The 26,504-nt window shown below is 40.7% G+C and overlaps 3 protein-coding genes and 1 pseudogene across 3 annotated transcripts; all 4 read right to left on the bottom strand.

Annotated features, from left to right (window-relative positions):
• Positions 1-703: 703 nt before the first annotated feature.
• LOC126795618 (protein RKD5) lies at positions 704-3,454 on the bottom strand. Its single transcript, XM_050522426.1, has 5 exons — positions 3,214-3,454; positions 2,837-3,086; positions 2,040-2,281; positions 1,411-1,628; positions 704-1,160 (listed from the first exon to the last, which is right to left on the bottom strand). Exons 1-5 carry the CDS (start codon positions 3,275-3,277, stop codon positions 948-950), a joined length of 987 nt encoding a protein of 328 aa, XP_050378383.1. The 5' UTR covers positions 3,278-3,454; the 3' UTR covers positions 704-947.
• Positions 3,455-5,041: 1,587 nt separating this feature from the next.
• Positions 5,042-10,657, bottom strand: LOC126804984 (rab escort protein 1). The gene is made up of 10 exons (XM_050532067.1): positions 10,563-10,657; positions 9,588-10,292; positions 9,172-9,294; positions 8,682-8,781; positions 8,372-8,410; positions 8,037-8,268; positions 7,830-7,920; positions 6,036-6,228; positions 5,591-5,671; positions 5,042-5,488 (listed from the first exon to the last, which is right to left on the bottom strand). The coding sequence occupies exons 2-10, from the start codon at positions 10,283-10,285 to the stop codon at positions 5,390-5,392; spliced, it is 1,656 nt and encodes a 551-aa protein (XP_050388024.1). The 5' UTR covers positions 10,286-10,292; positions 10,563-10,657; the 3' UTR covers positions 5,042-5,389.
• Positions 6,253-7,620, bottom strand: LOC126792187 (ubiquitin-conjugating enzyme E2-17 kDa-like; annotated as a pseudogene).
• A 13,855-nt stretch (positions 10,658-24,512) lies between the features above and the next one.
• On the bottom strand, positions 24,513-26,108 carry LOC126789134 (uncharacterized). Its single transcript, XM_050515214.1, has 2 exons — positions 26,017-26,108; positions 24,513-25,446 (listed from the first exon to the last, which is right to left on the bottom strand). The coding sequence occupies exons 1-2, from the start codon at positions 26,031-26,033 to the stop codon at positions 24,663-24,665; spliced, it is 801 nt and encodes a 266-aa protein (XP_050371171.1). The 5' UTR covers positions 26,034-26,108; the 3' UTR covers positions 24,513-24,662.
• Positions 26,109-26,504: the final 396 nt, after the last annotated feature.

Below are 26,504 nucleotides of genomic sequence, written 5' to 3'. Positions count from 1 at the left end.
TATATTTTTGTGCAAGGGTAATAGAACTTAAGCCAAACAGGTGAACAACTTCAACAAAGATAGAGCAGCAAACTCGAAATGAGCCTGACACTGTATAACTCTCAAAATCGTATGCGCGTAGTACATGAAACCGTAGATATTGGGAGTATATGAAACCAACTGAAGTGAATGAAGAAAAGCAAGAGAACGTTCCCCTGGGACCTGGATATGCACTGGACCTGAAACCGAGTGAGTACAACACAGTCCACAATGGTACCCAGTTGCGGCTAAACTGCACGTTTTACACAACCTGCGGCATGCACACGCTTAAGTGGACAAATTGCTCTTTTCCAGAACAACACAGGAATAGATTAAATGAAAACCAAGAAATAGAGCGGATTTAAAGATATCTGAACAGAACTATATAGCTCTGCATGAAAAGCAGCTTGACAAGAAGGTGACCTTGAACTTCAAGTCTGTGCATGGCAGCATTTGGTTTCTCAGATTCATCAGTAGACCAGCACATTGACATGTATCATACTATCAGTGAAAAGCAAAAGTAGCGAAACCTTGAGATTATCCCCCAGGGGGATGAAGGCATGTTTCAGGCATAGACAGAAAGAGGCTGAGCTTTAATGCTTTTTGACATTAACCAGAAATGTTTACACCTATTGAAGCATATAAGATGAACTAAGACGCATCATAACAATCAACTATTCACCAGCTGAGATAAAATAAAGACTGAAATAAGTCATCAAACTGTGATGCGACCTTACAGGCTTACACCAAACTACCGATACCATTTGTTGGTTCTGCACTTTGCCCAAAATTTTATATCTCGAACCAAACAAGAGTTTTGAGGACAAAATTATGCAACTGTTTTACAAGTTGATGTTTCTACAATTGGAAGACATATCACCTCAACCTCCTAGTTCGAGTTCTCCTAATATATAGATAGGTACTTTAATTTAATTGCCAGAGAGTGATAGGCCCTGGTTTCTTAGAACTCTGGCTCTATGCCTTCTCTTGAAAACATCTTGCCTGAACCTCTTGGTCTCAATCTTCATATCCAAGAAGGGTTTCCTCTCTATGCTTTCCCTTTCACTCTCCAACATCCGTTGCCTCTTTGCAACTGCTAAGGCTGCATCCTTGTTCTCCTTCTGTTGGAATTCCGTCTCTTCCTGCACATCCGTAACATATATAAAATTGCACGTGTATTTTCCAATATGTCAGTATGAACATATTCATGTCTTATATTCAATCTTTAAATCTATAATGAATATATTTAATCTACTTAATGTTCATGAACTTGCTGGAATTTTTAAAGTAATGTAATTTTGGGAGATAAATTGTTCCACTTGGTGGAATAATGTCAATATTCACAAAGGGTGTGAGTAATGAACATATGAGGATGGGGAAATGAGGAAAGACCTGAAGATCACGGATGAGGCTGTCGAGCGATTTTATCTTCCTATGTGGCCAACGAGGAATACCAAACTCTCTACATTTCTTTTTCAGCACTGTAAGTCCAACATTCAGACTTCTTGAAGCTTCCACAATAGGGATATCAAAATACTTCACCAGATCTGGTAAAGTGATCTTTGCTATGCGGTCACTTGCTGCCCTTCTATTCTTCTTCTCTATAAAACCTGCAACCTTGCAACTAACCTTTAAGATATCAAATTTTAAAAATACGGCAGAACTGAACAGGGAAAGAAAAGAGGAGTAAAAAGAATTTTTCAAGGCATAATATCCTTGTACATTGATTAGTAACATCTGATCTTTTTACTCCCTCATGCTAGCAAATGGTGGCCAAAATGATACGGAAATATACCATGTAATAATTGCCTTTTTTATGGTAATGAACCGAACATTTGTAAGTCAAAGAGTTTTGAAGTAACCTAGCATCCAATCTATAAAAGAAAGTGCTGGAAAATGCATAGAATTGTTGAAGATGTTAATCCTAAGAGCTATCCCATCTCACCACACTATGTTGCCACCCTAAGCACAGGACAATCAATTCAGATGTAGAAACTAATATGAGAAGCATGCCATCTCACCTGGTGATTGTCTTTCACTTTCTTGATCATCAGATGATACAGACACTGTGGCAGGACAAGGAGGACGATTGAGATCCAGATCAAGCATAGGCAAACTTCTTAGTTGACGGTGATTTTCATCATTCACTTGGCTTGTATCATCTGACGTCTGCAATGGTTCTTTCTCATCTTTTATGTAGGTCATCTCGCCAACCATTTGAAGATCATTAGCCAAGTTTGGAATCAAATTTAATTGAGGATTTCTGTAAGGTTGAAAAGGAAAGGTTAAAACATGACAAACCAGATCATAAAATTGGAACTTCAGATAGAGATTCACAGATAATATTATATGACTTACATCTCTAGCAGCAACTAGAAGTGATTATACAGAAACATGCTCAGTCATAGTTAAGGTCTAGATTGTACCATATTAACTAAGATTGGTAAAACCTCAAAAAGGAAGATAAAGCTACTGAAAACATATATAGATTTTCCAGAAAGCAGCTTCTATACTCAACAGGTGAAGTGAGGTAATCATAACCATAAAATTACCCTTCTAAATACAAACTATCCCCATCAAGATTTTAAATAGACAATCTCCTCTACTTTGCAGGCTCAAATTGTATCCCAGCCATTTAAGGCATACAATTATTCATATGCAGGCAGAGAAAACAGTCATTCAGTCAAAGCCAAACTGTTAAGTCTATAACGCAAAATCTGTCAGAAACTAAGATAGTGACACCTCCACAATCCAAACAAAACAAAAGGAAAGCAGAGAGACAAGGACAGGCTTTTGAAGTTAAAACTGAAATTTGTACCTGGAAACAGAGAGTACACAAGGAATGCATGTCAAGTTAGGAGAACGATTGGCATAAAAAGCTAAAATGCAGACCCAGCAACCATTAATATAGCCTTGAACCACTTCTGGAACCCGAAATCTCATCAATCCAAGAACCGGGTAAGCCTTAAGCTCCACATATGAGCCGTTTTCTGAGAACATAAACTCCCTCTCAACCTCATTTTGCTTCGCATCCTCTAATCCATACACATGCAAGCTCCTAATCAACTCTGAAAACAAAAACAAAACAAACAAAAATTCAGAAACCCAACAAGGAAATGATAGAAAGGTTCAATCTGTGGAATCAACGAGTAGAGTTTGGTGGATGGAAAATGGTGGGTTTTGATGGGATTTAACCTTGGTTGATGGTGTTCTGGAAGACTAGGAGAGATCTCAGAAAATGGGGGTCACAGGAATCCATGAAGAGAAAGAGAGAAAAGTCATAATTTTGGTAATGGGGTGAGTGAGAGGAGGAGCAGGTGTTATTAAGTAGAGAGTGGTTAAAGCAAAAACAGTGGGCAGAGAAAGAAGGAATGGGATGAATGAGAAACACAGTAGACTGTTGCTACTGCTTTGGATTTTTGCAGCAAGTTTTGTTGCAGAGCTTTGATTGGTTTCATTCACTTGTGATTTTTCAAGTTTCTAGAGTCCTGCCAACCCAAGTATTTTCTGTTTCTGCTTTTGGTTTTGCCCCTTCCTAGCCAAAAAAAAAACTCTTTTTATTTTATTGAGGTTATTGGGTTGTGGGAAAATATACCCCCATTCTGAAATTAAAACTGCCCCTTGGTCAAAAATTGTGGTAAAACTGAATGCATTGATTGCCTACATGAATTTGACTACAAAAATCTAGCAAAGCCCAAATTTTAACAGCCTATATTAATTAACAAAAAGCTCCTTAATTGCCATCACTAATTCACATTGAAGCGTTATCATCAACATTGAATTTTTTTTTCATTTTGTTCTTTTATATTCTGAGAGGCGATTTTCGTATCCAGACTCGTTATGTATCTTAAACGATTGATTGACCATTTACTATTTTTAATTCAATCTGGTTTTGACAATTCTATATGGTAACACATAATTGATTGATTGTTTACAATGTTCCAACTCGCTCTGACATCGACGATTCTATATGGTAACATATGTTTGCTTACTAGAATGTTATGTAACAAATGATTGTATATAAGCTTATTTGCTCTCCCCAAACATAGATCCTTAAAGAAAGGTAATTTTGTTTTGGCCACCATTAGAGGACATAAAATTTGGGTAAAATTAGTTTGGAAAATTCAATATCCGAGGTTTTATCATCCTTGTCATGTAGCATTGTAGCTAGTTAATGCACAGGAGACTGCCACTCTTCTAACCCTGAATTTGACAGTGAAGTCCATCAATGTCTCTGTAATTACTGTTATGCCATGGATGACTCACAATTACCCGACTAACCTCAGTCTGTACCCAAATGTGGAGGGAAAGGAGGATATTTGGGGAGCAATAGAGGGGTATCTTCGTCAAGCAAAGAGGTGGAGCTAGCTCACGACAACCGTAGCAACAACCTTTGGCGCATGTTTGAGAAGTGGCAAACGGAAGATGGAAATAATTATTGGGAAGGAAACAAGAAACTGCCATTGAAGCGACGCTTTTCCATGACGATGTGACGGTTGGACTTAACGGAATTTGGACCTTTTGACATTTCGGGTTTTGGGTTCAGTTACCGACTTCCTCCAGGGAAATCAAGCATGTCTTGGCAAACTAGAGGAGTCGGAGAGGCAACAGCGAAAGTTTTTTTTTTACTTTTTACTTTTTACTTTTTACTTTTTACAGTCTTTTTATCGTGTTGATGTACCAGAGAAGCAAGTCTTAATGGGTTTCAGTTGAATTTCTGAGTTTGGGGTCCGGTTATTCTTTGTTCTTCAGCATTTTGGATACGACGAATGCAAAGAATACTGGAATAGGAAAAAAAAAAAAAAAAGGAAATGAATCCCTTTACAGGTGAAACCAAACCAAGACAAAGACCAGAGTAACAGTACCTATTCATTCACCATGGTCATTCATCCCTTTTAAAAGGAGAAGCAGAGGCTAACTATATCTGGCTAAGAATTTATGATGATTTAAGCAAATGCTATAATGGAAGAGGAAAATATCATAAAAGCTGAAAATTGATGAGCTATATTTTCTTGGTCAATACTCAAAGCGCAACAACAATGTGCATTCATTCAAGTGTTAAAGTGTGCAGCAAGTCAAAGACTTGTTATAGTAAATGGAGACAAGATAGATATCCACCAGCACATATTGCCACTAAAAGACAATCCTGACAGTAAATGGTGCCCCTTTCCCAATGGACAGTCTATGAAAAATTTATAGTAGGGTTTTTGGGCCTCTGGCACTCCTGTAAAACAAAAAAAGAAAGGGATTTCTAACCATTTTGTCTTACTTGACTTTAGTGTACAAGATGCTAGAAGTCACATTTCCACATTTGCATATTCCTGAGTGTACTGTATAATGTATACACTGACTTGAGTACAGCAAGCCACCATCAGTCCTCCAGACTTGGCCCTTCAATATCCTCGTCTGGGTTCTCGGGAGAGGGAGTCTCTGGAAAGAATGCCTCATCTGGATAAATCTTCTGGAAAATCTGTTGTGTTGGCATTAAGCTCAACGTCAGGGGATATGTAGTGCCAAAAAATTAAGCGTACTGAAAGTATGAGACAGATAAATTACTAAAAATAAGAAATACCGAAACAGTTTCATCCAGCAGATCATCATAGTTGAGGTTTCCATCTGGCATGGGAGTGGATATCAGAGGTTCATATTGACCCTGCAAATAATTGTAAATCAGAAAAACAGTACCATAGGTTCAAATATATCAAGAACCGTAAATCAGACCAATAATTTGCTCTTGGTGTCTTTCCCAGAAGGTTAAATAATATCTGCATTATCTTTTAACTACTTTCAATTCAACTTTCAACCTATAGTTCCATATCATTATGCGTGTGTGTGATTCAGAGACATAAAATTTATTCCAATTGTAAATCATCATATTGGCGCAAGTGAACCTAATACATTTGTGAATTCAGTAAAAAGAAAAACGAACAAATAAGTGCACAATCACAATGCAACACGTAGAACTATCAAGAAACAAACTTGACTAAATATATAAAGAAGTCAAGATGAGTATGCACCATTGTGATCTCCTGAATGTATAACATGCTCCAAAGTAAGGTGGATTTTTGTTCTGCGTCTTCACTTTGATCTGTGGAACCACATTCAACATTTCCAGAAACTGGAAGCGTGAGAAGAGCATTCATGGCCGCATGTAGCAACCATTTCCCTTGTTCAGCATCATCACATAATGCAGAAAAGTACAACACAAACCTGAAGAAGAGAAAGTAAATAAAATCCAATTTAGCTGTTTCTGTACCATGTGTATCTAATCTGTATACAAGGATAGCAATTTATATACAATGGTAATTTATAAAAAAAAATGGGCAAAAAGACCAAACCATTGACAACTATATCAAATTATTTAGAGTCCATAACCATTGACAACTACTCACCCACCTAACTTAACCCAATTTTGGGCAATAAGACCAAATATAGAGGTAATAGAAAACGACGAGTGTACAGAAATTAGGGGGAGAATAATAGGAGAGACATTCAGAAGAGAAGGTGAAAACAGAAGAATATTATTAATAACTCAAAACAAAGTTGTAAGGCCAAGATAATTCTAAAATAGCCAGAAAAAGGTAACTCCAAATACTTCTAGGTCGCCTTGTAACTCTAAGCACTAGTTTTAACTCCTGATTCCAGGAATGACTGAAATATTTCAATCCAAATCTGAAACATAAAACACCTCTAAAAAATATAAAACACAAAAGGAAAGTAACTGTCATGCATTTTACAAATAAAAGGTATTTCCCCTGTCTTCAACCCATTGCATACTTATGTGTCTAACTGCTAGCAGTGGCTTCATACTTGGCTCTGTTAGTCTTGTACAATCTCGCAATCTCACCGACAAGAGGATCATCAGGGTTGAAGTCTGTCAACAGAGAACATATAGATAACAGCACCTTGGAAATGGTCAACATCAGGGTCCACCAATTCTCAATCATATAAAGTCTTGATAGTTCCGTTGCTATTGATGTTTAGATGGTATACTTTGGTCCTAAATCAATTAAAGGACGCTCAAATGGATAATTCTCGGGGAACTTAATTAAAACTAGAAAAGCACCACCTGCATATGGGCTATCAGCAGGACCCATAATTGTTCCCTGCCAATTAAACATGTCCTCACCCACAGTACCAGCACTGCACAAGGGAGCCGGTTCATTCTCCAACTCCTTCAGCTCCTTCGAGATGCGTCTTCATGCCGACATGGCGACACAATGCAAAAGGGCGCAGAGAAATGTGGGAAAGAATTGAGAGCTCCGGTGTCTCAAATATTTTGTTTTATCTGCCTCACAACCATTACAATGCCTTCATTTATAGAAGCCAAGACACCCAGAAAAATAGAATTCTTATACTTTTGGCTGGGTAAATAATACCAAAAGTCCTCCTAGACTTCCAGGAATGAGTCCGGAATTCAATCCAGCATGATAAACACTAAAAAAAACAGAACATTCATGCAGGGGTATCACGCATAATAGGAGTTCAAAGATTTTCCCATTTCTGTTTTCGTAGCTTCTAGTTCAAATGAGTTAGGTTATACTCACAGTTACAAATCAAAGATATATGTCGCAAGTGATATTTATTTTTACCTATCTGCATCACAGATGCTCTAAAGCAGTTGGTATATTAGACCATAGCATTGGAGATCCATACATACTTGAAGTGCAAATAAGATGCATGAACACCAAAGGTTGGTGATGAACATGTTCAGGATGGGTTAAAAAGGAGATGAGAGAAAAAGGACAAAGAAATATTGTGAGAGAAATTTGATCATACTTATTGTTTTCAAATAATTAGCATAAACATACATGCTTGATGGACAAACAGCCAAACCGCCACCATTAGTTCCACCCCGTAGCTGGATAGCTCGGACTGACGTGTCCTGCTCGGAGAACAAAGCTGGGAGGGGAGAAGAAAGAAATATTATTAAATTCCTAAGCCATTTGAAAAAAAAACACACGCACATACATTTTATCATTATAACACAAATCAGCATATTGGGTTATAAGTCTTACATCTAGGAGGATACACAAGCAATAAGTTTGATACATCTGGCTTCAAGGATCTTGTTGTAATACATATTCCCCTGGCCACCTTTCTTTTATCACCTTTCAGACTTTCATTTGGAGCGTTAGGTTGAGATGAAGCTGGTGGCAATGGGACCGTGAAGGTTGGATCCAAAACCAGCTGATGACTCAACAAATTCTGACCCGAAACTAATCTAACACCCTTATATTGGCCACTATTCTGCAAAGTCTCAAACCATTATCAAGAATTAAATGACAACTTTCAGGTACCAAAATTATCAAATTTATTCTACATAGAATGAAACATCAGTACCCTCCCACACCTTGTCCATAAGCAGTGCAACCACTGGCCTTCGCAGAACCTGCATGATAGAGAGTTTGGACATAGGTAAAGCACCAAGGCTAACAGAATTAGTAAAGTATGTATGTCTAGTAATCTATATTTTGTCCTTCTAGTAAAACTAACTCTAGTGAGTAGTAATGCTCAAAAGAGTAAAGTTATCTAAAAAATATAGGATATACACAGAGGCATAAATTATTACATAAACAAAGGGAGACATATCAAAACATCCTTACGATTTCGGTACTCTTTTTGTAATAAAGAAATCAGCAGAGACTTTCACTTGAACTTACTTGGAGACAACCTTTTACAGCAGCACGGCGGCAAAAGGCTTGTGACAACTCCCCATGACCATAGATAGGATAAAGAAAAGCTCCATTGGCATCTTGAAACCTGAGAACAAGAACAATATAACTCACCGTGAATCTTATAACATTATATTGAATAGCTCAAGCATTGAGTCCACACAGATAGTCAATTATTTAGTTCTGGTAATAATCAAAACATATCACAGAAGACAAGCTCTATATTCTGAACTCTTAATTGCAATCATTGACAGCATTCCGACTATTTCTCTAACCTCTAGTTCCCATTTTACATAAGTGCACTTATTTTCTATATCAATTGCCATCATACAATGAACAGTTTCTTCATAGATAACATGTTATAGCATCTATACTATTTGGTACCAGCTTACCAGGTCAAGCATCAGTTCAATATGACTACAATAAAATCCCAACCATCAGAGGACAACTTTAAAGGAAATAATAGGGCAAAACTAACCTGCCAATTGATTTTTGATAGATAGCTAAACGCAATATTCCATCTCTTGTCTTCAGAATACTTCTACAAACTTTTGAGGTGTCTTGATCATAATCTTCCATTGCAATGGAATATAGGATAATCCTAGAACAAAGAAATTACAATGTTCTCACCATACTTATGATAAAAGGAAAAAAAAATTGATGCATGGCACAAACCAGTATAGCGAAAGCTGAAATTGTTGTAAAACAAGCCCTAACATAAGCAAGATCCAAAACGAAATGAGGAAAACTTCATAAATTTCCACCCCCATAAATAAGAGGAAACATCACAACCTAAAAATCCCCCACCCTCCAACACAAATAAAGGAAAAGGACATTTTAACAAAGTAATCAGTAATCTCACTAACAGATAGAGAAAGGCGATATGATCTGTACGATTTTATCTTGGGCGGCAGCCGTGTCGTCAAAAAATCAACAAACGGGCTCTCCAAATCCTCCTCTGAAATCCTCGAACTTTCATTATCCTCACCATCAGAGGCTGCCAAGTGCTGCTGAACGAGCTTGAAGAACCTCATCAACTGATTCTTCTCTTTAAGACTCAGACTCTTATCCTTAAATATCGCTGCTCGTGAGTCCGGCACACTGCACAACCCACCACTACTCTCATCCCAAATGAAATTCCCATCAACCGCCTTAAAATTCAAATACGCCCCCACGCCAGACTTCACAATAAGCTCAATGGCCTTGTCTGCACAGAACAACACCCTCGGCCCTCCAACATCAATGAGGAATCTCCTCGAATGCTCAACAAGGACCTCCGGCGCATAGTTGGCAGTCTCAATGTGGGAGTACAACGAGCACCGATTGAGCTCCAATGTAGCATAATCATCATCACTAACGGCACCGCCGGCAGTGGAGGGAGGAGCAGCATGTGAGTTCAGGAAGGAAATGAGGTCATCAAGTGTGTGCGAAGCGAAATGGCTGCCGTAGGAGTCTTTAGGGTCAAGCTGGAGCACAGTTTTGCCAGCAGTAGAGGCTGCGGCGGCGATTACTGACTCCGGCAGGCCGGTTCCGATGACGATTAGATCAAACGAAGTCGGCTCGATCGGTTCTTCAAATGTGGATTCACTCATTGCAATCCTAAACAAAATTTGCAGACTACAAATTATAATCCAAAGCTATACGAAAATCAAGAACAAATTTCATCGATAATTGATTTGAGATTATGAAATTAGTAAAGAGATAGAGCAATAATAGTGTAGTGTAAACCGTAGGCGAATCTAAATCGGAGCGAATGAGTTCAAATCTGTGTGAGTGAGCATGTGGATTAGAACAAAGCTAAGTATACAGAATTAGGAAAAAGCAGTATTGAACTAAATAAAACGACGGCGTTTAGGAGAACGAACTGACCGGAGAAAAGCTTCGGTCGTCAGAAGATTTTACGGTGGTTTCGTTGAGTTCGAATCAAGTAGAGGACGAGCAAAGACTCTGGTGCAGGTAAAGAGACTGCACGTCGTTTTAAAAAATACAGCGACACGTCGTTTCTCAGTTGACAAACAAATACTGTATTGTGAAAACACATAGGGGCAAAACTGTCTTTCCAAAATAGACCGATGTTGGGCTTTGCCCTGAGAATTCCTCAACTTTATGATCTCTCTTGCTCGTGTTCACTTTTACATAACAGAAATATATACCAACGATGTCAGAGAAAAAAAGGTGGAAACTACAAGATTGTAACAAAACACAACTTTTTCCAGATGCTTTTCATAACATGTTCATGGCCATAAAGAGAGTCTAGTTAACATGTGTAGAACGATGATCTGAAAACCAACAAGAATGCAGACACGTGTACAAATAAAATGTGATTTAATGAATATCAAGCGCGGGGTTACAATCTTTGGTGAACTCCTCTGATTCTATCTCCGTATGTGATTTGGCTCAAGGGTGACATGCACTTGATCTTGAGGATTTGAGTTTGATTTGGATTTGATTTGACGAAGAACGAGCGATTTGGCCGCTTGATGATTCTTCGTGGACTTGAGTTTGGATTGGATTTGGATGAAGAACGAGCGATTTGGCCGCTTGATGATTCTTCGTGGACTTGAGGTTGGATTTGGATTTGATGAAGAACGAGCGATTTGGCCGCTTGATGATTCTTCGTGGACTTGAGGTTGGATTTGGATTTGAGGAAGAACGAGCGATTTGACCGCTTGATGATTCTTCGTGGACTTGAGGTTGGATTTGGATTTGAGGAAGAACGAGCGATTTGGCCGCTTGATGATTCTTCGTGGATTTGATGATCTTCGTGGACTTGAGAGACTTCGGGATTTGTCGAGAGTGATTCTTGCTCGAGTGATTTCTCTCCTTCTTCTCCAAGTCTCAAAAAAATCCTCCCCTCTTCATGTTGAAGGGGTGTATTTATAGTGTCAAAATTTCTATTTTGTAGAATATTTTAATGACATTAAAATAATAAATTCTTTAATTGTATAATTAAATCAATATGTATTTTCTGATTAATTTAAAAATTAGTTATTCTCATAACTAAATTAAACAGAAAATAATTGATTTAATTATGACTGTTAAGAAATTTATTAATTTAATCAAATGTCCGATTACCATTTCGAATCGTCAATGACATTCAATTTTCTGATGCAATTCGGAATCACGTAGCTTCGATTACGATCATCCGTTTATGTGCTGACACGAGTTTTATTCGGATCCGCACCAACTTTGTTGACTTTTGGCCACGTGTGCAATTTTGTCGGGCTCTTGGTCGATTTAATTATTTAACGAAGATAATTTACTTCATTAAATTTCATGTGTCTACAAATGCCCCCACTTCAAGTCGTGCTGCAAACATGTCGGCGTCACATGTCGGAAGCGCAACTTGAAGTATGTATTTTGATTTTGGAAAATTTAAAGGCTCCGCAAATTTTGTACTCTTTCCGTCATATATTTGAATCAGATGAATTTAATTTTGAAGATATTTTCATCTGAATTCATGACTGACGCCCTACAATGTTCCACTGCCTGTTGTGATTTCATGTCGGCACATGGTTAGAATTTTGAGTGAAGGACTGCCAGTGCGTTTGCACATTACATTTCTTTCCAACATTGAGCATATACTATCTGCAAAAAGGTTATCTCCAGCAAGCTTATTGTAACTTTTTAGATTATACATATCATTAAAGACATATTCCACCAACTTGTCCACCGTAATGCTATTGACAGTTTGTGAAAGTTGAAAGCTTTTGCACTCCACTAGCTCACTTGCGCGGGAAAGTTGAAAGCTTTTGCACTCCAGCTCACTCATTCACATGAAGAAGGCCCATGCAATCATATTATACTTTAAAGTTAACTTCCACTATCTCATATCCCTTGCAAATTTTCCAGCTTAAATCCCCGGTACTCCTTCAACTCAAAACTCGGCCTCCTCGGCCCTCTGGTCTGCTTCTTTCCCAAATCCATCAACGCCTCACTGTCATGATCATGCAGGGACACTCCTTCTCCAGCTTGTGGCACTGGCCCACCAGATGTTCATACTCCGCCGCAAACGTCCGACGAGGAGCACCAGTTCGAATCCGAGGCCGACGTTGGAGCCTCCAAGACCTATCCTCAGCAAGCTAGTACCATCCGCAAGAAGGGCTACATCGTCATCAAGGCCTGCCCTTGCAAGATTTTTGAAGTCTCCCGGAGCATTATTCTTTCTCTAGCAGCCTTCAATTTTCGTCTCTGAAAATCAAGCTCTTTGCAGAATTCATCTCTAGTTCAAGCGCAGAAACTTTAGCCCATGCTTATTCTCGAGCTGCCTACTTCTCACGGTCAAGCTTTTTTTTTTTTTTTTTTTTTTTTTTTTTCAGAGTACCAAATTTTCCAGATCCAGCTCCCTTATGGACCCCTGAGACTGCAGATCAATGATGACCATTGCTTGATTTCCGATGTCGAGAAGAGCTGCTGGAAATTTTATTTGCACTCACAAAACCAGCATTTGAGCTTCTTGCATCTTCCTTATGTAAGGAACCAACAGTCTTTGCATGATCACTGGACTGTCTGTTGTTTTGAGATTGACTAGAACCACTGCTCATTTCCTCCTTAATTGCTGCCAATGACACTTCGGACTTTCCTGCACCAACTAAGAATCTGTAATTTCGATCCTTAAGAGGTATTATCAGTGGATATTGGCTGCAGCTTTGTTGACCCAGGAGAGGTAGAAGTTTTTTGAAACAATTTCAGAAGAGCCAACTTTAACTTGAGGAGATTTAGAAGCCGAATGAGAGAGAGAAAGAAGGAGAAGAAGAAGATGCCGTGGGAGGGAGAAAGAGAAAGTGAAGAGAAGAGAGAGAGAGGGAAAAAAGAAAAGACACGGGAAGGTGGGAGACAAGAAGAAAAGAGGGAAGAAAGAGAAAGGGAAGAGAGAAGAAGACCGGGATTGAGAAAGAAATACATGAATCATTAAATGATTCAATGCGGTTGAGTTTACTGCAATCGGTTTTTTTTGACCGATTTTGACTTTGTTTTTTTTTTGAACTGATTTTGACTTTTTTTTTATGGACTAATATTGACTTCTTTTTGTAGGATTTTAACAACAAATTTGAGAGTCGCGGTCGATCTAGCCATTTGACTACTCTCGAAACGCGTTGATTTCTGACGGATTTGAAGAACGTAAACGACCTAATCGCTTGACTGTTCTCAATTCATAGACTTGACGGCAGTCAACAAAAGTGGATTAGGCTTTACGCATCACTTTCACCATGGCGGCTTTCAAGAGTTTGAAGAACGTAAACGACCTAATCGCTTGACTGCTCTCAATTCATAGACTTGACGGCAGTCAACAAAAGTTGATTAGGCTTTACGCATGACATTCAACATGGAGGCTTTCAAGAGTTTGAAGAACGTAAACGACCTAATCGCTTGACTGCTCTCATTTCATAGACTTGACAGCAGTCAATAAAAGCGTGTTAGGCTTTACGCATCACATTCACCATGCGGCTTTCAAGAGCTCTCTTCACGATGCGAGACTTGCTGATCCGGAACAGAAGAAGTGTCAAATCCGAGAGATTCCAGAACCGAGAGCCGGTTTTGAAGAACGTCGGAGCAGCTTCAAATCAAAAAGAAGAAGTGTCAAATCCGAGAGATTCCAGAACTGAGAGCCAGCTTTGAAGAACGTCGGAACAGCTTCAAGTCAAAGAAGAAGTGCCAAATCTGAGAGATTCAAGAAGTGACAGCAACAGAGATTGAAGAGACAAAGGAGTTACGAGCCGGTTTTGAAGACGTCGGAGCAACTTCAAGTCAAAGAAGAAGTGGCAAATTCGAAAGATTCGAGCTAGTTTTGAAGAACATCGGAGCAGCTTCAAGTCAAAGAAGAAATGCCAAAGCCGAGAGATTCCAGAACTGAGAGTCAGCTTTGAAGACGTCGGAGCAGCTTCAAGTTAAAGAAGTGTCCCAAATCTGAGAGATTCCAGAACAGAAAGCCACAAAGATTAAAGAGCGTCGGAGCAGCTTCAAGGGTTTGATCTGGGTGTGACAACTGACTTGAATGATCAGGATTTGCTTATCTCTTCTTCTTTTTCTTTTTTTTTTCAATCAAACCCTTATTTTTTTTTATGTGACTGAACTTAAGATTGTTTTTTCTCAAGATGCCTACGTATCCTTCCAAAGAAGGAATCAAGTCATCACGTAGTTCAAAGGTTTTTTTTTGTGCCTGGTGCAGTTTAGGCTCATGCAGGCATGGAGCATTTTTTTTGTGTCTTATGCAGTTTAGGCTCGTGCAGACTTGGAGCGTACTTTGTTTTTTTTGTGTGTGTGTCTTGTGCAGTTTAGGCTCGTGCGGACTTGGAGCATAATTTGGTTTTTTTTTTTCAAGCATAATACTTCTTCAGGAACTTGCCGTTGATGGGACCGATTCTCAAACCGTCTTCCGCCATAATTTTGTAAGCTCCATTGGTGTAAAATTCTCTGACGACGTAAGGACCATCCCACTTTGACTTGAATTTGGAGCCAGACTTGTGCGTCATAATGATGGGTCTTCGAACAGCAAGGACTAAATCATCAACTTGAAATGACCGTGGTCGAACACCTTTGTTGAAGGCGTGTGACATCCGAGCTTGGTAGCATTCCAGGTGTTGTTGTGCGTCAAGCCTCTTCTCGTCCAAAGCTTCTAACTCTTGTAGGCGCAACTTGACATTTTCTTCATTTGTGAGACCTTCTTGCAAAGCGATTCTCAATGACGGGATTTCTTTCTCTAATGGTAACACGGCTTCGACACCATAGACGAGAGAATAAGGTGTAGCATTTGTGGCTGTCCGATACGTCGTTCTGTAAGCCCAGAGAGCTTCGCCCAATTTCTCATGCCAATCCCTCTGCTTCTTGCTGACAGTTTTCTTCAAAATGTTACATAGCGTTTTATTGAATGCTTCTGCCAATCCATTTGCCGGAGCGTTATACATCGAAGAGAAGTGAAGCCTGAAGTGAAATTTCTTGCTCAAATTTTCCGTCGCTTGATGCTCCACTTTTGCTTCGAATCTTCGGGAAGCTTGTTGTGCTCAAGATAGTCGATAAAAGGATGTCTCCAGTCTTCAACATCAATGGTGTGAACTGACACTACATGAGAACTGGCACACTGGAGTGAAGGTTTTGTTGTCACGACCCACCTTTGGCAAATTGGGATGTCCAAAATTTCGTCTCCAGACAATGCCAAGGTCGCCGCCAAGTTTGCCAATGCGTCTGCCATTTGATTTTCTTTCCGTGGCACATGTATGAGTGTAACATTATCAAAGCCCTTCAATAGTTGTGTGGCAAGTTGGAAATAAGGTACCAAATCTTCCTTCTTGACCTCGTAATTAGTGAGCAGTTGATCAATCACCAACTTCGAGTCTCCATATACTTCGAGACTTTGGATTTCAATCTCTAACGCTGTTTGCAATCCCATGATCAAGGCTTGGTACTCTGCGACATTGTTGGAGCACAATTCCCCAAGGGTGAAAGAATAAGGCAATATCTGCTTTTGTGGAGAGACGAAGATAACACCAGCCCCTGCTCCGTCTGCCCTAGATGAGCCATCGAAAAACATCTTCCAAGTAGGGAGGACCTCTGCAAGGAAGACTTCCTCATCCGGGAAATCATCTGAGATTTCCCAATCCGCTGGAATATGGTGGTCTGCCAAGAAGTCGGCTAACGCCTGCCCTTTCACTGCTTTAGCGGGCACATATACGATGTCGTATTGGTTCAATAGTAACGCCCACTTAGCCATGCGTCCGGTTAGAACTGGCTTCGATAATATAAACTTAACTGGATCGGCTCGTGCCACCAAGTGCATTGTGTAAGCTTGCATGTAATGCCTCAACTTTTGAATGGCGAAGACGAGTGCAAGACACGTCTTCTCTATCGGCGGATAATTTAGCTCAGATCCGGTGAGAGTCCGACTTAAGTAGTACAAGGCTTTCTCCTTTTTGGCTTCATTTTCTTGGGCAAGAAGGGCCCCAAGTGATCTCTCTTGAGCCGCGATGTAAAGGATAAGAGGTTTCCCGGCGATAGGTGCACCCAACACCGGAGGATTCGCCAAGTATTTCTTTATGCTCTCAAAGGCATTGCGACAAGATTCATCCCATACAAATAGAACATCTTTCTTCATCAGTCGACTAAATGGTTGGCAGCGGCCCGCCAGGTTCGATATGAACCGTCTGATGAAGGCAAGTCGTCCTTGGAGGCTTTTTAACTCGTGCAAATTTCTTGGCTCTGGCATTTCCTGGATGGCTTTAATTTTGGATTGGTCTACCTCGATGCCTCGGTGCTTCACGATGAATCCAAGAAATTTTCCGGAACTGACACCGAATGCACACTTCAAAGGATTCATTTTTAACTGGTATTTGCGTAACCTGTCGAATACTCTTCGTAGATCTTGCAGGTGATCAATTCTTTTCTTTGTTTTGACAACCAAATCATCAACATAGCATTCTACATACTTGTGCAGCATGTCACCGAAAATTTTTTGCATAGCGCGTTGGTACGTTGCACCGGCATTTTTTAACCCGAATGGCATGACCTTATAGCAATAAATTCCTTTGGGAGTTCGAAATGCAGTGAGTTCCTCATCCTCTAAGGCCATCCTTATCTGGTTGTAACCTGATGATCCGTCCATGAATGACAAAACCTCATGCCCGGTTGTCGCATCCACCATGAGCTCTATGATTGGTAGAGGGAAATCATCTTTTGGACATGCCTCGTTTAAATCACGAAAATCTACACAAACGCGGATTTGTCCGTTCTTCTTCTTGACAGGAACAATGTTTGCGATCCACTTGGGATACTGAACCTCTCTAATGAAGCCTGCGGCAATCAACTTATCAACTTCTGCTTCAATTTGAGGAATAAGTTCTGTTCGAAAACGTCTTTGTGTTTGCTTGGTCGGCCGAGCCTCTGGTTTGACAGCAAGTCGATGAACTGCTACTTTTGGATCTAGGCCGGGCATTTCTTTGTACGTCCAAGCAAATACATCTTTGTACTCGAGCAACAGATCAAGATGTTCTTTTTCTTCTTCAGAACTTAAAGACGCACTCACAAAAATAGGTCTTGGGTCTTCCTCTGTTCCCAAGTTAATCTCCTTAAGTTCATCCATAGTGGCTTGCCCCCCGTCTTCAAGTTCTGGAGGAGCTTCGTCTACTTCAATTTCAAAATCTTCATGATCGTCTTCCTCTACGGCATCTGCTTCTGCCACCGTGACATGATAAGAAGTTTGGACAATGTCATCATCACCGTCATTATCGAGGTTGCCATCTCCTTTTTGGCCAGTGAATATGATGGTATGTTGCTTCACTTTGAGTTGATCCGTGGAATCCACTTCCAACATACAATGCCTCTTCATGCGTGACGGGATAAGACTTCGGATTTCCTTGCTCTCCGCTTGACCACAAGTCATTTTCCTCTTGCATATCTGTCGTTCCTCAGGTGCTTGGATCCTTTCCAACGCAGGCTTTCGCGGAATGAGGTTTGCATTTTGCCTATCTTTGTCTGAACTTGACATCCTTTTGAATACGGAAGGCCGGGTGGTTGTAATATCGATGCGATTGAAGACTGAACCTCTACTTGATGTCATGTTCACACGGTCAAAAACCGACACCCTTGTGATTGATCCTTCATTGCGTTCAGATATTGCTCTTCGGGAACCTGGACGAATGCGATCGAACGACGAAATGCGAGGGGTTGACTGAACCTCTCGACTCTTCTCTTCGACTACCTCGACACTGATATGTTGCACATTGGCTCGCTCTGCCCTTTTTCTTCCTGAAATTCTAATAGGCTTGCTCGAAGTGAAACCGAGACCAGCTTTAGAAGAATCAATTGTTGCCCCTTGCTCTCTTAACTTCTTTTGTGACTCATCGAGCTCATGCGCCCTCCTTGCTGCAGCCTGGTCGTCCTTTTTACTTGATGAACCAAAGTCGTATCCGGCCTTTTCTAACAGCTTGTATGCGTTAGGATCGAACCCTTCACTTGTTCTTTTCTTGGGCAGCGATCCATGTTCCGTCTTACCTTGAATCGGTTTGACAAACCCCTCTAGTGGCTGCTTTGTGGGATTTCGGTTGTTCATCTTTATTAATGGCAATGTTGACTCCTCCTTCAACAATTTCACATCATCCTCTTCTAATTTTCGTGGGCAATCTTGTGACTTTGTCCCCACAAATGGGGACTCCCCCTCCCTTCGTCTAGACTTCGGAACATAGCGTAGGACCGGAAATGCATGGCTGGCTTTTCTTTCTGCAGAGGATGTTGCCACTTCAGATGAGACTTTTTGTGACACTTCACCATAAAGCTCAATGTCTTTTGATTTGGCATCATTCTCCCTAACTTTAGCGGCTTTCCCCGTGGAGGATACTCCGACCGGAATGACTTCTTTCATTGACTCCTCATCTGTGTAGAATTTAGAATCCGCAAAGTATGATTCGGCTTCTGTGAAAGGTTTGGTATCTCCAACCACGGTTTTCACACCTCCGCGATAGAACTTGAAGCATTGGTGCAAAGTGGATGGCACGATGCCATTTTCATGTACCCATGGTCGTCCCAGCAACAAGTTGTACGAGGTCTTGGCATCGATGACATGGAACAAAGTGTTTGATTTTAACTCTCCAATGTCCATGTCTAGTCTGATCATCCCTATCGCTCTTTGTCCTCCTTGGTTGAAACCTTGGATCATGAGACGACTCCTTGACAACTCATCAACGTTGACGCCGAGTTGAGACATGGTTGACTTGGGCATGATATTCACTGCTGACCCTCCGTCTATGAGCATGCGATTCAACTTCCGCTCTCGCATGTACCCTGTCACAAAAAGAGGTCGATTATGTGGCTTAGAGCCCAATTGGAGGTCATCATCCGTGAAGTGAATGGTATCACAATATGCATCACACACGCCACATTCTTTCATGCTTGTGGAGTGTTTTCCTACGTCGATAAGCAACTCCACAAGTGCGCATCTCGTTGATTTTGGCAATTGCATCAAGTCAGAGAGGCTAAGTTGGGAAGGTAGACTCTCCAATTGTTTCAACACCTCATTCTTCTTTAACACTTGACTTGCACCTGTTTCTGTTGCTTCAGGTTTCTCGTCTTCTTTGGAGCTAACTTCACAACTTGTGGCCATTGAAGTGACATTCGGTTGTTTTGTCGGCAAGTATTCTTTTGACAAGTTCCGGCGAAGATATTTATGCAAATGTGGAACGACTTTCGTTTCAAAATGTCCTCGTCCATTATCCTTCATGCGGGGATGTGATTTCTTATGACTTGGTCGGGCAACCGGTGAGTTTGGCATCATACCTTTGCGAGTTCTTCTTCGGGTGACCAATATCCATCCTTCATCATCGGCATTAGAGACAACTTGGAGGGTAGGCGTGGAAGCAGGACATTCTTTAACTTCTTTGGTCTTCTTATGTTCGCGCGCCTCCTTTATGAAACAGAACGGTGCTTTCATCGGGTGAAAAGGGAGTGGAACTGGCTCGAACGACCCGAATGTTACGGTAGTGCAATTGACTTCAGCAATGTCGTCAACGTCCAGCTCAATCTTCCCTTGCTTGGCGAGGTTCATTATCAAATCCTTGAGAACAAAGCACTTCTCTATAGGGTGACTAACGAGGCGATGATATTTGCAATACTTCGGATCGTTGACTCGATGCATTTCTTCTGGACGTTTGCACTCCGGAAGCTCTATTATCTTGTTTTCGAGCAGATCCTCTAACATGCCCGCCACATCAGAGTCTGGGAACGGGTACGTCTTTCGCTCCATCTCCTTTAACGTGCGTTTACTCCTATCGTAGGTTCGAGGAGGTTCCACCTTATTAAATTCTTTCTTATCCCGCGTAGAGATCTTAACCGGTGCAGTATTGATGACCATTGATTCTTTGGAAGGCTTCTTCACAACCTTGTCAAATCTGCTTCCGAAGGCTTTGTCTTTTCGTTGGTCGACCAGGGTTTCATTCTTTCCCTTATGACTTGCCAAGCTTAGCTCCATGTCGTGGGCTCGAGTAGCCAACTCTTCGAAAGAACGAGGCTTGATTCCTTGCAAGATGTATAACAAATCAAAGTGCATGCCTTGGATGCACATTTCAACGGCTGACACCTCTGACAGTCGATCCTTGCAATCAAGGCTAAGTGAGCGCCATCTATTGATGTAGCCGATCGCGGGTTCATCCTTCCGTTGCTTCGTGTTAGTTAGCTCCATCATGCTCACCGTTCGTCTTGTACTATAGAATCGATTAAGGAACTCGCGCTCCATTTGGTCCCAACTGTCAACATACTCTGGCTCTAAGTCTGTATACCACTCGAAGGCATTTCCCTTCAACGAGCGAACGAATTGCTTGACAAGGTGATCGCCTTCTGTCCCGGCATTACTGCAAGTCTCCACGAAGTGGGCAACATGTTGCTTTGGGTTTCCTTTACCTTCAAATTGTTGGAAATTCGGTGGCTGATACCCCCGCGGCATCCTTAAGTTGTCGATCCTCTTCGTGTAAGGTTTGGAGTAAGTGATTGAGTCACGAGAAGGACCTCCATATTGAGCCCGAATTGAGTTGGTGATGATGTCTTGCAATTGCTGGAGTGATAAGGAACCAAGCGAGTCGCCATCGTTCTTGGACGTTTCTCCCTTTTCATTTACTTTGCTCCTGCCAGGCGACCCCTTGGTGGAGTTCTCATCATTTTGATCTTCCAACTTGCTATAGAGCTCAGCGATTTGCACATCCTTTTCTTCAACCGTTCGGGTGAGATTTTCAACCATCTCCAACAGATTGGAGAGTTGCTCCTCGACTGTGGATGCCCCCGTCACCAAGACCTGCGCATTGTCAGAAGAGGATTCATGTGTCATAGAACGGAAGTTATCGCCATCTTCTTTGGGACTTCCATGGTATGATGCCGTGCTTGATTCGTCATCAGAGAAAACGTCTTCTAGGATAGGGCCATCACCATGAACGGGTAGAAGAGATTGCTCACTTGGCTCCTTCTCCTTTGACACTTGCTTCTTCCCGCTTTGAAAGGCATGCTCTATTGCTCCCAAGCTCTCCAAGGTGATGACTGGTTGACGAGGCTTACTAGCAAGTGCCATGAACGTCGTGGGTTGAGCTTTAGCCACGCTCCGGGTGACAAGGGCAATCGGTTCACTCTTTGATTTGGAGGATGTTTGCTTGGACTTCTTCACCGGTTCGGCCTCTCCGTTTGACCTCGCGGTTGTGGACTTGGATTTCTTCGGTGGAACGGCTTGGTTGTTCTTGGAAGCCATCGCACAAATGAAGGATTTCTTCGGAGAATGAGATGAGAGGCCAAAAATGTCCCACTGGGCGTGCCAATTTGTAGAACGATGATCTGAAAACCAACAAGAATGCAGACACGTGTACAAATAAAATGTGATTTAATGAATATCAAGCGCGGGGTTACAATCTTTGGTGAACTCCTCTGATTCTATCTCCGTATGTGATTTGGCTCAAGGGTGACATGCACTTGATCTTGAGGATTTGAGTTTGATTTGGATTTGATTTGACGAAGAACGAGCGATTTGGCCGCTTGATGATTCTTCGTGGACTTGAGTTTGGATTGGATTTGGATGAAGAACGAGCGATTTGGCCGCTTGATGATTCTTCGTGGACTTGAGGTTGGATTTGGATTTGATGAAGAACGAGCGATTTGGCCGCTTGATGATTCTTCGTGGACTTGAGGTTGGATTTGGATTTGAGGAAGAACGAGCGATTTGACCGCTTGATGATTCTTCGTGGACTTGAGGTTGGATTTGGATTTGAGGAAGAACGAGCGATTTGGCCGCTTGATGATTCTTCGTGGATTTGATGATCTTCGTGGACTTGAGAGACTTCGGGATTTGTCGAGAGTGATTCTTGCTCGAGTGATTTCTCTCCTTCTTCTCCAAGTCTCAAAAAAATCCTCCCCTCTTCATGTTGAAGGGGTGTATTTATAGTGTCAAAATTTCTATTTTGTAGAATATTTTAATGACATTAAAATAATAAATTCTTTAATTGTATAATTAAATCAATATGTATTTTCTGATTAATTTAAAAATTAGTTATTCTCATAACTAAATTAAACAGAAAATAATTGATTTAATTATGACTGTTAAGAAATTTATTAATTTAATCAAATGTCCGATTACCATTTCGAATCGTCAATGACATTCAATTTTCTGATGCAATTCGGAATCACGTAGCTTCGATTACGATCATCCGTTTATGTGCTGACACGAGTTTTATTCGGATCCGCACCAACTTTGTTGACTTTTGGCCACGTGTGCAATTTTGTCGGGCTCTTGGTCGATTTAATTATTTAACGAAGATAATTTACTTCATTAAATTTCATGTGTCTACAACATGCTCTCTGTTTCAGAGACTACATAATAGGTCATATATTTAACAACTCTTAGTTTCAAATAGCAGAGTTTGCAGCTAATCAAGAAAGCAATTGAACACAACCATGACAAGAAAAATAATAATCTCATATTTGATGGCAAAAGAAAATAACAACAGAATCAAGATCAGAGGCACAAACTAGTGCTCCACCACCATACTGTGAGGTCCTACATGCTGATTATATGAGAGGATAAAACTACACTCATCACCAGATCAAAAGATATTGACAGATACTCCTATAAACGATTCCAATCCATATATAACATGAACATGTTATAAGAAGTCCGACTAAGAAGTGTTTCTCAGTGTGGTAGTTTTTTTTTTTTTTTGCACTAGTTACAGAATTATAACTTCTATCCCAGTTCTTAGTTTTGGCTGAAACCCATAAGGGTTTTTACCTGTTCCGGCGTCTTGGTCCTCGCCACGGAGGTCGTCTGGCGTCCTCAACTTCTTCCACGTCGCCGAATCCTTAAACCTTCTGAAAGCTAGAAGGTACCTCTGAAAAAGCTAGAGGACGAAGAGAAGTAGTGCCTGAAGACTGAAGAGAGCGGTTTCTCTTCTTCAGTAGCTTGCGTGGGTAAATTGTCGAAGGAAAGGAGGGCAACCGCTCGTATTTTCAAAGTTTCATTAATCTACAGTTGAAAAGCGGCTACCTGCTTCTAAAAGGAGGTACCTCCCTAGCTGGCGCTTCTTCAAAAAGCAGGCTGGGGTTCTGCTTACCAAACACTTCCATGTCTCACTGCTTATCAGCAGGGGAGCTTCTCCGGTGCTTATCCGGGCACATCTGGGGCATATCTAACAAGTCTCTGAGCGTGTCATATATTTGCACCCAAGGAAACGTCTGGAAACGCACCGGAAGTTGTCGAATACGCCACGAATACGATTGCATACGTCCAAAATTAATGTCAGACAATTATACCAACTCTGTATAGTGCGGGAGATTAGAGGAGAGTTATCTTGGGTCTTGGATTGCATGACTTTAATGTCTGTTAGACCATCTAAGACGTCATGATTGTCATCCCCGACTGGCCGACTCCATTTAAGCGTGTGCTTAGCCTTAGTATATTGAAAAGATTGAATGACTGAAGATATGGAAGAAACACGACACAAGAGCTAAGCTTAAATATGATGGATCCGTGCTGAGCAATAATTCAAAAAATTATGAAGATATGTGAATTAAGAGTGTCCTAATTCAATTATCTCAAGACAAAGTTTAGATCATATATCTGAGTCGGAACTCGGAATTGTGTGTCTTCATCAACATCCTCTGAGTAACTAACGTTTTCCTCGACAAACTAATGACAACTTCACCGAAAAAATAACTGGCCGGCAGGAGTTAAAGCTACCATTATGTTACGAATTGATAGAAATACCCATTTTCAAAGACATAAAAAGCTGACTTGAACAGATATCCATACAATCTGGGCTCGCAAACTTTTAACATTTTTTTAAACATAAATTGAGAGATTACACAAATGAAGTAGAATGAAAACTTCAGATCAACCATTTGAAAGATTACACAAATTATTGTTTGTATACAACCTAAATTGAGAGATGTTCCAGCACTACAGTAGAAATATCACAAATAGATCAAAACATTTGAAACCATAGCCATAGTTCCTTATCACTGCCTTGATCTGTTTTCTGCCCGCCTAGCTTCATCTGGTGTTGATGGAAACAGCTCCACATACCTGGACCCGATCATCATCTTGTCCTTGGACATCGCCCTTTTAGCCTCTTCAGCAGAAACGAACTCCACGTATGCCTCTCCTGTAGCTTTTCCATCTGGACGGCAAGCGATATGTACTCTATCTTCAACGACCTTGAAGCCTCCAAAAAAATCAATAATTTGAGATCTTTTCACAGAAAAAGGTAGACCACGCAACTTCAATATCTCAGTGTAATCCATTTTCTCCTTATCACTGAACCGCTTTACTGATTTAGTTGGAGGAGGACTTCCTTGATACTCATTGTCATAATTCCCTTCAGAGCTGACCTCTGCTGCAACAGCATTGTAGTAATCCTGCCTCTTGCATGTGAAAACTTCAACATACCTACGCCCCATGTTCTGCCGGTCTCTTTGAAGTGCTAACTCAACCTGCAGGGGTCCAGCAAAGACAACAAAGGCCTCCCCTGAGAAGCGTCCTCCCTTGTTGACTAGCAACACATCCACAATATCCAGTCCAGCAAAGAACTTAAAGATGTCAATGTCCGCACAGTTGAAAGGAAGCCCCCTAAGTTTTACCACCGGAAAAGCATGAAGCTGGTAGCCAGCACCATACCCGCCAAAAGGTTGAAAACCCCTTGCACTGCTGCCAACTGCAAAGTAGGGATTTGTTTCCATCATTCTTGGTCTCTTTGAGCCGACCTCGTACACGTCCGATAACCCCCCGCCTCCCAACATTGCCCTTAAATACCCAAAAAAAAAAAAGAGAAAAAAATCCCCCAAACTCAACCTGTTAATAAAACCAAACCAAACCCAACCCACACTTCCCTGACACCTAATGTCTACAACCCTAAAGCATCAAATTTCATCACAATTCAACATCATGTCCAACCATATCCCCAAATCAACCAAACAAAACCACAATAACACAATTCGATATGCATCGCAAACGAACACAGTTTCGTAAAACAATATATTAACTAAATCATAATCACACAAGTAAACACAGCTCATAGAACACAAAACTTATCACATATTCATATAACTACAACAGATTGATTCAGAAAAAAAAATCCCAATTTTACAGAACAGGCGAGAACCAAACAATAAAGCACATCAAAATTCAATCTTTTAACTTAATCGGGTTTAATTTTCTTAATCAAATACGACCCAAATCAGATTACACAATTCATAACCACAAATTCAAGACTGGTGACTCTAACAGATAATTCAACGATTGGATCATAATAAACGAAATTTTAAATTGGAATTGGAATTATGAAGCAAAAAGAATCGAAATTTCGAGGCTTACCCTCTTGATCCGTACATGTTGATTGATTCAAATTGAGAGAATTCTATCTCAGCAAACCCTAGCAAAACCAGTTCGAAGAATTGCCCTTTTGATTTCTGAACATTTCAATGATTTTATGTTCTATATATAATTGAGTCGGTCAACCCGGAACCGGCCCATTCTAATATTGGGCCGAGTAAAATAGTTGCCCCTGTTTGGGCCCGTTTGTTCTTGTCAGTTTGTCACATTGATAGCAACATTTTTTTTAATAAAGCTTTTTATAAATTTAAATTGGTTAGGGAATCAACACCCGCCAATTGTCCGATTGAGCTCGAAGGGTGAAGAATTTGATGAGTTTAGAATAAGCACCCTTCTCTCTTATGATCTATTTTTTCATTATGCTATTCTTTTACTTTTTTCCTCCATAGACTAAGCAGAACTAAGCAGACTAATCTACCAACAAAAAAGGAGAATTACCGGAAAAGGCAACTCTTCAAATTGCAGGCCAC

The sequence above is a fragment of the Argentina anserina genome, chromosome 1, assembly GCF_933775445.1.
Source record: "Argentina anserina chromosome 1, drPotAnse1.1, whole genome shotgun sequence".
Classification (NCBI taxonomy): Eukaryota; Viridiplantae; Streptophyta; class Magnoliopsida; order Rosales; family Rosaceae; genus Argentina; species Argentina anserina.
Note: the sequence above shows the minus strand (reverse complement) of the source record. Positions and strands in the feature narration are given on the sequence as shown.